The sequence below is a fragment of the Eulemur rufifrons genome, chromosome 10, assembly GCF_041146395.1.
Source record: "Eulemur rufifrons isolate Redbay chromosome 10, OSU_ERuf_1, whole genome shotgun sequence".
NCBI lineage: Eukaryota > Metazoa > Chordata > Mammalia > Primates > Lemuridae > Eulemur > Eulemur rufifrons.
The window spans coordinates 13,674,961-13,687,846 of NC_090992.1; the positions used below are offsets into that span (position 1 = coordinate 13,674,961).

Below are 12,886 nucleotides of genomic sequence, written 5' to 3' on the forward strand. Positions count from 1 at the left end.
CTGGTGGCCAAGTAGGTTCTGACATAGCTGTGGGCAGCATCTGAGCACATCATATTAAATGGAAACACTGCACTCGTGCACACACGTGTGAACACACTTGGGCACACACGGTCATGGGCACACACACGTGCACATGTACCCTCTCACTGAATGTGCATCTGTGTGGGATACAAAGGTCGGTGCAGTAGCAAGAGGGGGACACTCATCTCCCCTCCGTATACGTGGTCACTCGGTCGAACACCTACTGTGTACCTGGCACTTTGCCAGTCACAGGTGGTACAAAGGGGTGTCACCATGATGCCAGGCTCCAAGGTGGGCAAGATTTACAGGCAGGAAAAGTTACCCATTTGGGCTACTCATCACTCCTCAAAGGGCTTAAGTTGGTAGAGTGTTTTTGAACTTTCAAAGCACTTCTATATATGTTCAGTGAGAGGAAGAGACCGGCAAGGGTGTGGGAGAAAATGTGAAGAATGCCTCAGAGTCACCACCACTGATGAGCCTGGCCTGAATCAATGGCTGGGACGGCTGCCACAGGGCTTTCTAATTCCATCATTGCTTCTGTGTTTATTTAGTTGGCATCCTACTGCAAGGAAGAGCTCTCCCTTCACCCCCACTTACTGATCTATTTATTTTTATTTGTTATAAACTCACATTCTTATTTTATTCCATGTATAATCATCCACTATCCTCATTATCGACTTTGATGTTGAAATCATCCCAGATTTGGCCACCGGGAGCTCCTTCAAGCTGGCTCTTATGTCCTTTTGACATGTCCCCATCATACCTTGAGCATGTCCTTACTTCTGACCTGAGAAGATGCTCCAGACTCATGTGGTACTTTCCCTGTCCTGGGCTAAGAATCAGCTGCAGGTTGAGTATCCTTTATCTGAAATGCTCAGGGCCGGAAGTGTTTCAGATTTCAGATTTTTTTTCGGATTTTGGAATATTTGCACAAACACATGACGTGTCTTGACAATGGAGCCCAAGTCTAGACATGAGATTTATTTATGTTTCATATATACCTTATATACATAGCCTGAAGTAATTTTATACAATATTTTAAATAATTTTGTGCATGAAGCAAAGTTTTTTTTTTTTTTTTTAGATAGAGTCTCATTCTGTTGCCTGGGCTAGAGTGCCGTGGCGTCAGCCTAGCTTACAGCAACCTCAAACTCCTGGGCTCAAGTGATCCTCCTGCCTCAGCCTCCCGAGTAGCTGGGACTACAGGCATGCGCCACCATGCCTGGCTAATTTTCTTTCTATATATATTTTTAGTTGTCCAGCTAATTTCTTTCTATTTTTAGTAGAGACGGGGTCTCGCTCTTGCTCAGGCTGGTCTCAAACTCCTGAGCTCAAGCGATCCGCCCACCTCGGCCTCCCACAGTGCTAGGATTACAGGCGTGAGCCACCGCACCCGGCCTATGAAGCAAAGTTTTGACTGCATTTTGACTGTAATTTATCACATGAGATCAGGTGTGGAATTTTCCACTGTGGTGTCATGTCGGTGCTCAAAAAGCTCCAGATTTTGGAGCATTTTGGACTTCAGATTTTTTTAGATTGAGGATGCTCAATCTGGGCTTCTCCTAGGAGCCCTGGTTCCATTTAGTGGAGATTGGTATTTGGAAACCAAGATCTGGGCAGCAAGTAAGTGTCATTGCTTCTAGTACGTCCTCGATGACAGAGCTAAGAAGATGTATGTATATTCTCACGTGCACTTCTCTACCCTGTGGATGCACATAGTAGAATCCATGAGTTCACACCAATACCTTCAATTCCAATTTGAAACCACATAGCCTCTCCTAGTCTTCCCCCTTCCCACATCTGTAACTCCCATCTCCAGCAGTAAGAACTGAATCCAACCAACCCCAACATACACGCTTAATTGTTCGATGCCCTTGTATGTAACAACCGCCCATCAACACAGGCCTCCTCCTTGGCCCCGGCCTTACTGGACACGGTGGCCACACAGCCCAAGTTCCCACTGGCCCTGGCATCCCTTCACTCTGATTTGCATTTATTTCTTCAATAAGTATCATTGATCACTTACTATGTATGTGCCAGTCACTATTCTAGATTCTGGGAGCCAAACACACACCAAAAACTCCCTGCCCTCGTGGAGCTGTTGTTCTAGTGGGGGAAAGAGACAACATGCACAATAGGTAAATGAGAAACAAGTGAATGAAACAGTAGGTTAGAAGGTAGTGAATGCTATGAAGAAAAAAAAAAAAAAAACAAGAGTAGGATAAAGGGGGATCAGGAGTGTTGGGGGAGGTACATAATTTGGCCGGGGGTTCAGGAAAGCCTCTCTGAGATGACATTTGAGCAATCACTGGAAGAGGAGGGCGTTAGACAAGCAGACATCCAGGGAGGGCAGCCGTGCAAAGACCCCAAAGCAGGAGCACCCGTTGTGCTCGAGGCACTGTGAAGAGCTGGAGCGGAGTGAGCAGGGAGGGGATCGGAAAGGGGGCCAGGAACGAATTGGGGGCAACCCTGCAGGCTGCCGGTTGTTGTAAAGACTTTGCCTGTTACTCTAAGTGAGACAGGAGCCTCTCGGGTGCTCTGAGCAGAGGAGGCACAGGGTCTTAGGATGAAAGGTCTGCGCTGGCTGCAGTGCTGGGAACAGGCTTCAGGGGACAAGCCGGAAAGCAAGAAACCAGTTGAGTAGTGATGCCTGATCCAGGTGAGAGACGATGATGGCTTAGATCAGGGTGGCAGCCATGTGAGGTGGTTAAAAGGGCTCAGATTCTGATTTATTTTGAAGGCCAGGGAGCCTGACGTCAGAGTTCCAGGGTCTGCCAAAGTTTGGTCACCCTGGCAAATCTCCCCCCAGCTTGGGCCGTGACCTTGAAAGCCTGTACCCTAGAAGCAGAGGTGAAATAAAAGCAGACTAGCCCTCAAACAGACTGAGCCCACCTTCAGGTCATCTGGGCGACCTAGTACGTCCCAAGCTCTGAACTTGAAATAAGGTGATTCCAGAATGCTGGTTTGCCTCCGGTGCCTGACAAAAGCAATAAAAAATAAAAAAAAAAACCACCCCAGGCCTAAAATTATTTTTATAAATATTTTTTCAAACACAATTTTCAGCACATAATCAAAGGTAACTAGATTCATGGGGAGACAAGACGCTATGAATGATAACAAGCAGAAATGGACCTCAGGGGCTCCAGACATGGGGAATATCAGACACTGACGATAGTATAATTATGGTGCTATGTTCAAGGAGATAAAAAGGCATGCTGAAAATTCTGTAAGGAAACTGGGAACCATGCAAAGTGACTGTATCAGTCAGTGTCCCGGCCTGAAAGCAATGGAGTACTCTAAGGGTCAGAGAAGAGCTTCACAAAGAGATGCTTTTACCAGTATGAGAAGAATGTAGGGAAACTACAAGAGCTACCCTAGAGCTCGCACCCTGGAGTAAGCAACAGTGGAGTGTTACTACCCACAGGCCAGAAAGGGCAAAGAGAGGGAGTGGTCACTGGAACCAAGAAGGGTGCTGGGCAGAGAGGACCACCTGATGGGAATTATGACGTTCACGGAGGGACACAGTCACCTGGGTAAACACTCGGGGTGGAAGCTGGGGAACACATACCAAAATTTCATTGTTCTCCTTCCTTCCAGTCTGTTGCTGGTGCCCCCCACAGGCTGAAACCAATCAGGAGCCAAGAGAGTAAGTGGCCATCAATGCAGGTCAACCTCCCAAGACACAGGGAAGGGTCAAGAAGCAGAGTTGTTCTGGAGGGACAAACAGAAGGCCTCCAGCACGCCTTCTATTCAAATAGAATATTTGAAAAAGGACGGAATAGAAATCCTAAAACAGAAAAGTGCAATAATTAAAACTAATTCAGGCCGGGCGCGGTGGCTCACGCCTGTAATCCTAGCACTCTGGGAGGCCGAGGTGGGCGGATCGTTTGAGCTCAGGAGTTCGAGACCAGCCTGAGCAAGAGCGAGACCCCACCTCTACTAAAAAATAGAAAGAAATTATATGGACAGCTAAAAATATATATAGAAAAAAAATTAGCCGGGCATGGTGGCGCATGCCTGTAGTCCCAGCTACTCGGGAGGCTGAGACAGGAGGATCGCTTGAGCTCAGGAGTTTGAGGTTGCTGTGAGCTAGGCTGACGCCACGGCACTCACTGTAGCCTGGGCAACAGAGTGAGACTCTGTCTCCAAAAAAAAAATAAAAAATAAAAAATAAAAGTAACATCTGAAGGCACATATATTTTTTAAAAAAAAAAAAAAAAAAAAAAAAAAAAAAAAAAAAACTAATTCAATGGACAAGTTTAATAGCAGATTAAGCACAGCCAAAGAGAGAATTAGTGAACTAGAAAATAGGTCAGAAGAAACTTTGCAAAAGGAACGGAAATAATAAAAGCAAAATGGGAGAAGAGGGATAATAGGGCAGAGGCAATATCTGTAAACACGGTAGTTGATTATTTTCCAGAACATTGAAAATCCACAGATTCAGTAAGTTCAATGAACTTCAGAATTACACCCATGCTCATCACAGGGACCCTGCAGAGTCAGAGAGGAGTCGTGGATGACAGCAAGGATGGTGGGCAACTGGAAGCTGACGGAGTCACCCTCAGCTAAGATGGGGAGACTGAGAGTGGGGCAAATGTGGGGAAATTTGAGGAAAGGCCTGCCTGGCTTCTATAAGCTCCGAGTCCCTGGAACACTTCTGAGCAGTGTAACTGCCTCCAGATTGTCCCTTAAGTCCTGTAGATTTGGGCCCACTCCCCATCTCCTCTTGGAGATGGCAGCAGCCTCCTCCTTGGCCTCCCACACCAGCCCATCCTCCACATTGGCCACCATAGTGATGCTTCTAAAAAATTTCAGATTGTTGGTGGTGTGATGTGGCCAAATTGTGGGTGGTGTGCTTTTCCATTCCTTCAGTTTCTACAAGGAGGGCTTTCCCCTCAACACCCTGGGCTCCCCCCACCCCGCCCCCCAGGGGAGAAGGGTGAATTCTAACTGGTGAGTTTGGGACTGGAGTCTGAGACTATTGTGCCCAGCTCTTCCCTTCCTCCTTTTGGGAGAAGGCTGCTCTGCTCTCCCCAAGGAGCCTGTGTTTTTTCTTCCCTTCTGATGCCTCCTGAATGGGTCTGTCTTCCAAATTCTGAGGTTCACCATTAGGAAGACGCCATGTGGATAGAAATCACATGTATTCCGAACATGTGCAGGAAAGAGAATACTGTATATTGGGCTCCCTAAAACTGCAAACCAAAATACTGCAGTATGTCCTACCTTTAAATGCTACAGGACCCCTAGTTACCTACAGAAAAAAGTTTAAATTTTTAACGAGGCATTCAAAGCCCTTCACAGCCCCGCCCCCACCTGTCTACCACTCTAGCTGGATGTCAGCCCAGGCTGCAGCCCTGCCGTCCTCTCTCTCACCTCCCGTGTTGCTGGATCGTTACACAGTAAGTAGCCAGTTTCTGGCAGACTACTTTATGAAAGGCTGTCGCTGTCTCTTTCTCTTCACTCACACTGGGGAAGCCATGTCATGAGCAGTGTTTTGGAGAGGTCCCTGTGGGGAGGGCTGAAGACTCCAGCCAACAGCCATGAGAGTGAGCTTCTATCCTGCGGAGACTGCAGCCTTGACTGAGCCACAACCAGCAGGCTAAGCTGCGCCTGGATTCCTGACCCTCAGACATTGGAACATGTTAAGTGTGTGCCATTGTTTGAATGTGTCTCCCAAATTTCGAGTGTTGGAAACTTACCCCAATTCATGCGTTGATGGTATTTGGAGGTGGAGCCTTTGGGAAATAATTAGGATTAGATAAGGTCATCTGGGTGAGGCCCCCTTGATGGAACTGGTGGCTTTACAAGGAGAGGAAGAGAGACCTGAGCTGACACGCTCTTGCCCTCTCACCACGTGATGCCTCCACCATGTTACGACGCAGCAAGAAGGCCTCACCACGTGCAGCCCCTCGACTTTGCATGTCCCAGCCTCCAGAACTGTAAGAAATAAATTCCTTTTCTTTATAAATTGCTCGGTTCGTGGTATTCTGTTATAGCAACAGAGAATTGACTAAGACAATGTGTATTGTTTTAAAGTTTTAAGTCTTGGGTAGTTTGTTAGGCAGCAATGGATACTAATGTACCCAGGCTTCTTCTCTCCCCCTGAATAATTCCTACTTGTTGGTCAGGTCTGAGCTCAGACTCTTCCTCCTCCCAGAAGCCTTCCCTGACTCCCTCCCCAAGACATGTGATGATTTAGCCTCCCTGTGTCCTCTCCATCTTCTGTAGCAACACTGCACAGACTTTTCATTAGGAACCACTCTTCTCCCACCTGCTCTGTGTCCGTAGGATGCGGTTGACTCCACCCCAAGGTGGAGGGGCTGGCGTTCAGCCCAGGCCTGGCCAGTTTGCACACTCCAGTCCCCTGGAGCCACACTTGGGGCTGTGACCTAAGCCAGGCCCTTGAGGGTCAGCTCAGGAGCCTGTGCAGGAGGAATCAGGGAAGAGGGGATCTTTATCTTCTGGAGTTGTGGAGTGGGAAGACCAGCCTGGAGCTACAGGCAGACATTTTGCCAGCATAGGAGGAAGCCTGTTCAACATGAAGCCAGAAGGAAAAATGAGCCTAGGGATGGGAAGATACAGATTCCTGGTGCAGTTATCAAAACACCTGGGTTCAGTGTGCCTGAAACCCAAATCTACCTCTGGGCTTTTGGACTTTTCTTTTCTTTCTATTTTTTTTACCATAGACTTTTCCTCTTTTCTTTTCCCTCCCTCCCTTCCTCCTCCTCCTCCTCCTCCTCCTCTTTCTTCTTCTTCTCTCTCTCTCTCTCTCTCTCTCTCTTTCCTTTTTGCCTTAGACAGTGTGCATTCATTTGAGATGATTTCTCTCACCTTCAGCTGAAAGAATTCACCCCCATGGGTGGAATCAGGGACCCCCTCCTGGACTCCCAGAACCGCTGGTGCCGCCACACTGCGGTACCTTCCACACAAAACTGCACCCGAAATTGACGCCCCTGCCCCTGAGTTTTTGCACTGGCATCACACTTTTGCTTACCTCCTCCCTTCCTTCTTGAAATCGGGGAGATGTCATGTTCATTTCTATATCCGGAGTGCCAGCCATAAGGAGGTGCTCAGTAAATGATGGTATAATGAATGAACAAGTGTCTTCTAATTGCTCGGGAGACTTTAATAGAGCAAGAAAGGAGAGTTTTTCTTCAGAGACCTACCTGCTATGAGACCTAAGTCACCCTCACGTCCTCTCTGAGCTGACAAAGGACTATTATTTTTTTAATCTTTCTTTATCCAGACCACAGCTGAACCAGCCACACCCATGGAACACAAACCAATCTCCCATTACAGAAAAACAAATCTGACCCAGCCATTCCCCTGCTTAAAACAACTTTCAGTGACGTCTTTGGCAGGAGTGGGTGGAAGGGAGTGAGCATTTGGATTCAGGGAACATTCTGCATTATAGAACGTTCATTTGTTTATTGATTGATTCATTCAGCAAGCATTTAATTAGCGTCTACTATGTGCCAGGCACTATACATTTACTTCATCTTCACAGCAAGCTTTTAGGACAATGTATTTGTTATCTGCTGCTGCATAGCCAACTACCCCAACTTTAGGGGCTTACACCAACAAACATTCGGATGCCTGTGGTCAGGGTCTCTCAGGAGGTGGCAGCCAAGCTGTCAGCCAGAGCTGCAGTCATGTCGAGGCTCCGCTGGAGGAGAGGCATCCATTTCTAAACTCACTCACACGGCCGTTGTCAGGCCTTAGAAGGTTCACTTGCAAGTTCGCTCTCGGGGCTCCTCCATCCGGCTGCCTCGCCACATGGGAGCTGGAGCGTGACTGATCCAAGAGACAGTGAGAATGTCCAAGACAGAAGTCACAATCTTTTTGTAACCTAATCTCAGAAGCAACATGCCCATCACTTCTGCCATATTCTGTTTATTAGAAGTGAGGCAGGAAGTCCAGCCCACACTTGAAGGGAGGAAATGACACAAGGGTATGAATACCAGGAGGTGGATTAATTGGGGCAGTTTTAGAGACTACCTGTCACAAGTAAGGTATTATTATCCTTCATTTCATACCTGGACACCCAGCTAGTTAAGGAGCTTGTCCAAGTCACCCAGCTAGAGAGTTGTCTGAGTCTGGAGTGGTTTTCTGTTTCCCCAGCATGGTTGGGGGTGAGGTGAAGGAAAACAGGGAGAAGTTGCTGGTAGAAAAAAAAAAAAAAAGGATGGAGTCTGTGTTCATTATCTACTTCTGTGTAACTGAATATGCATAAATTAGCAGCTTAAAATAAGCATTTATTATTTTATAGTTTCTATGGGTGGGGAGTCCGGGAGCAGCTGAGCTGGGTGGCTCTGGTTCGGGGTCTGGCAGGAGGCTGTAGTTAAGCTGTGGGCCAGGGCAGCACCTTTGAAGACTTGACCTGGGCTGAGGATCTGCTTCCAAGGTAGCTCAGTCACATGGCTGCTGGTGGGAGACTTCAGCTTCTCACCACGTGGACCCCTCTGTAACCATGCTCAAGCATCTTTAGGACACGCCAGCTGGCTCCCCCCAGAACAAGTGATTCAAGAGAGGCTAAGCAGAGCATCAATATCTTTTTTTTTTTTTTTTTGAGACAGGGTCTCGCTCTGTCGCCTGGGCTAGAGTGCAGTGGCATAATAGCTCACTGCAACCTCAAACACCTGGGCTCAAGCGATCCTCCTGCCTTAGCCTCCCAAGTTACTGGGACTACAGGCATGTGCCACTATGCCTGGCTAATTTTTTTTTTTTTGTAGAGATGGGGTCTTGCTATGTTGTCCAGGCTCATCTTGAACTCTTGGGCTCAAGTGATCCTCCCAGCTCAGCCTCCCAAAGTGCTAGGATTACAGGCACGAGCCACCAGGCCCAGCCATCAATGTTTTGTATGACCTAGTCTCAGGAGTCACACACTGGCATTTCTGCAATATCCTGTTGATTGCACAGGATAGGTCCACCCTATTCATTGTGGGAGGTGATTATACAAGGGCATGGGAATACTGGGAGATCAGGATCACTGGAGGTTGGCTACCACAGGGTTCCACAAGAATGGAAAACTCAACTTTTATTTATTTATTTTTTTTGAGACAGGGTCTTGCTCTGTCACTGGAGTGACAGAGCACTGCAGGCTGGAGTGCAGTGGTGTGATCAAAACACACTGCAGCCTCGAACTCTTGGGCTTAAGTGATCCTCCTACCTCATCCTCCTGAGTAGCTGGGACTATAGGCGTATTCCACTAAACCTGGTTAATTTTTTTTCTATTTTTTTTTTAGAGATGGGGTCTTGCTATATTGCCCAGGCTAGTCTCAAAGTCTTAGCCTTGAATGACCTCCCAAATTGCTATGATTATAGGCATGAGCCACTGAATCTGGCCCTAAAACTCAACTTTTATTAAGTCACTCCCCTGCTCAAAGAGATCCAGAGCCTTCCCACATACCGCAGCACACAATCTGATTTCCTTAACTCCATCTCGCACTGTCTCCTGAGTGGATGGACTGACAGCCTGGTCTGCTTACTGACCTCAACAGTCCCAAAGCAAAGACATTTGTCAAGGGACCCTCCCATCCTCTGTGTTCTGTGGGAAGGCCTGCCCCCTTGAGAAGCCTCCATTCAGCCTTCAACACATAGTTATCACACCACTGCCAAGTGCAGGCTCTGGTTGGATGCTAGGATATGAAGCTGACACCACCCTCCCTCAGGGGGCTTCCACTCAAGATAGGAAGGTAGTTATTAGCCAAATAATAATAATCTAATCACAAATTGTGCCACCTTCTCCCAAGGAAAGCTACAGGGTACCACGGGACCATAGAATAAGGTACCAGCCTATTCCATGTGTAGTATTTGTGCAGTCAAGTATAATAATTAACTAGGCTGGGTAGGTGTATTAGCATTAGGTTCAGGTCTAAGTGTCTGAAAATCCAAAATAGCAATAGCTGAAATATGATAGGTGTTAATTTCTCTCTTGTGTAGAAGTCTGGGCAGGTGTTTGAGGAAGGTACGGTGCTACTCAGTGACAGGGACTCAGGCTCTTTCTGTCTTATTACTCTGCCCTGTGTGGCCTCTACCTTATGGTCCATGATGGTGACACCCACACTCTCGGCAGGCAGATGGAGAAAGGGACACAGAGGGCAGAGTGCGTATACCAACCACCCCAGAAGCCACATGGCCACACCCAGCTACGAGGGAAGCACCCACCCACATGCCCAGCCCAGCTAAAAACTGGGAGCTCCATCTCCATGCAGAAACGGCAACAATCATCAACTCTGTCTTGCATTACTCCAGGCCAGGCATTCATTGACCTTTGAGATCATGCTAAATGCCCACCTGATTCAGTAGGTCTGGACTGGGGACAGAATTTGCCCGGTGGTCCCCAAACGGCTGGTCTGTGTAGCACATTTTAGGAAGGAGGGTATGAGGTCAAACGCCCACCAGCGCATGACTTCCCTTCCTCACGGGCCAACAAACACTCCTGTGGCCCCAGGGGGCTGCTCAAGGGTTTCCAGTTGGGGCTGAGATTCTCTCCCGGGAGAGCGTCAGGCTGCTTGTTGAGAAGGGATGAATGGAGAGGGAGAGTGGGAGCCCAGAGGGGAGGAGAAGCAATTGGCCAGGCCACCAGGCCTCAGTGGATGCCCCCGGCGAAGGGTTTGGTCCACCCCACCCACCTCGTGCTGGCAGATTCCTTCCGAACCCTCCCAGGGGAACAGGTACCTCGGTTTTCCTCTATTTGTGGGTGAGGAAACTGCCCGTTGGCCCTGCTTTTTGAACATGAGCTCCCACTGTCCTCCTTGAGTTTTTTCAAGTCCCATGTCACCGCAACCTTGAAAAAGGGGTCAATGACAGAAACCTGGGAGCCTTTTTGAGAAGGAAACTGAGGCTCAAAGAGGGGGACGATCGGCACAGTCCGCCTTAAGCCGAGGCGCAGCGCAGGCCCAGTCGGCCTGGGAGACAACCTTGAAGGTCCTGGATGGGCCCGGCTAGGGCAGGCGCTCCGTGAAACCCGCGGCAGCGACCCGCAAGTGGAGATGCAGGCACGGGCAGCCGCGGCGCCAACTATTACTACCGTAGCTTTGGGTGCCAGGCTCTGCGCTAAGTCAGTCTCCCAGTTTTCTCATTTGACCCAGGAAAAACTCCTCGAGTAAATGTCATCATCCTCTTTGTGCAGATGCGCAAAGGAAGGACTGCTCAGAGAGGCCCAGCGACTTTTCCAGAGTGGCTCAGCAGGAGCGGGTTGGGGGGTCCTCTTGGCCAGTCTGGGACTGCCTGACCTCTCCCCGTGCCCCCAGCGTGAGGCCCTCGCCCGTGGCCAGGCTCTGTGCACGGCCAAAACCCGGGTCAGCCCATTTAATCTTCACAACTCAGAGAAACTGTTTTGCACATGCAAAAAAACGGAGGCTCTGGGAGGCAGGGCGATTTGCCCGAGGCCACACAGAGAAACGGAGAAGGAGACTGAGTGCGAGGCTTGAAGGAACGAACGCTCCAGTCCTGGGAGCTCCCCGCGCCCCAGGCCGCCCCCCTCGCCCCCCTGCTGCCGGCCGCGGGCCCCTTTAACCGCGCGGCGGAAGGGGCGGCCGGCGGGCGGCGCCCAATGGGCTGAGCGGAGCGTCACTTCCCGGCGGCGGGAGGCGAGTGGCGAGTGGCGAGAGCCCGGGGACGGCCGGCGGGGGCGGGACGGCCGGAGGAGGCGTTGGCAGCGGGCTCGGACCCACGCGGCGCCGCGGCCCGCCTGGTCTGCAGCGCTCCCACCCCCGGCGGCGGCGGCACGATGCCCTTTGACTTCAGGAGGTGAGTGTGGCGACCCCGGCCACTCGGGAGCCCCTCCGCAGGCAGAGGGGACGCCCCGGCACGCCATGGAACCCTCCCGCCCTGCACGCAAAGGCGGCCCCCTGCCCTGTGCATGCCTCGGCTGGCCCTCGGGGACCCCAGGCGGGCCCCTCGCCGCACACGAAGCCAGCCAGAGCCCCGGAGTACCCCCTTGTGCAGCCCGAGACAAACCCACCCACCTTCCTTCCGCTAAGCCTCCTCCCCTGCCTCCCCTGACACCTTGCATTCCCCTCCCCCCCAGCTGGGAAACAGATTTCCTCCCTCCCCCCAGATGGAAACAACCCTTACAACCCAGCATCCCCCCCAACCCCCGCTGAGCCTCCTTTAGTGGACCCCACCCAAGCTGACAGGTGGGGCCTGAGCACCTCGAATGAGCCTGCAAGGGGCCTGCAGCCACATCCAGCCTGGCAGCAGCTGGAGGGTTTTAGGTTCGCATGTTCAGGCTCCCCCAGGCTGGGCCGATCAGAGGCCTGTCCCCAGCCAGCCCCCACCCTGTGCTCTGGGTGTGGGGGCACACGGGAAGGGGAGGAGGCGGGGGAGCCTTGGGCAGAGCTCTGCATGGGGCCATCAGGTCTGGCCTTGGCTTTCTGCAGTCACCACAATGGGCCCTTTGTGGGGTCCAACTACCTCATGGTCCACCTGTGCCAGGACAGGGGTCTCTACCTGTCCTTTCCTTGAGGTGTGAAGCCCTAGGGTCTATCCTGGCCTGAGGCAGCCATTCTTGGTGTCTAGCTGGGAAAATGGGGGTTTGGTGTGGGGAGGAGCTGGTTCAGAATCATAGCTCTGCCATCTCCACTGAGCTGCTTAGTATGCTCTAGAAGTTAGGGCAAAGGCTCCGGGTTCCGACTTCCCCTTCACCACTCAGCTGGATGAGCTCAGTAAGTGTCTGAGTCCTTTCAGTATTTCCGTTTCACCACCTGCATTGGGGCTAAAACTAAGGTCTCCACCTGTGAGGGCTGAGTGCATGAGCACCCTTAACAGAGCGCAGCAGGATTTAGAGATCAGACGTGGGCATCGGTGGCATGTGCCCTCTCCATGGGGTGCTTTCCCCCTTCCATCAGGTGGGGATTCT

General features: G+C 50.6%; 1 protein-coding gene across 1 annotated transcript in view; it reads left to right on the forward strand.

Moving 5' to 3' along the window:
• Nucleotides 1–11,597: 11,597 nt before the first annotated feature.
• ERGIC1 (endoplasmic reticulum-golgi intermediate compartment 1) overlaps nucleotides 11,598–12,886 on the forward strand; it is a 97,320-nt gene continuing 96,031 nt past the window's right edge. The window contains exon 1 of the mRNA XM_069483855.1: nucleotides 11,598–11,775. Within this exon, the coding sequence (XP_069339956.1) occupies nucleotides 11,756–11,775 (20 nt within the window). The 5' untranslated portion in view covers nucleotides 11,598–11,755. The remainder of the gene's footprint in view (nucleotides 11,776–12,886) is intronic.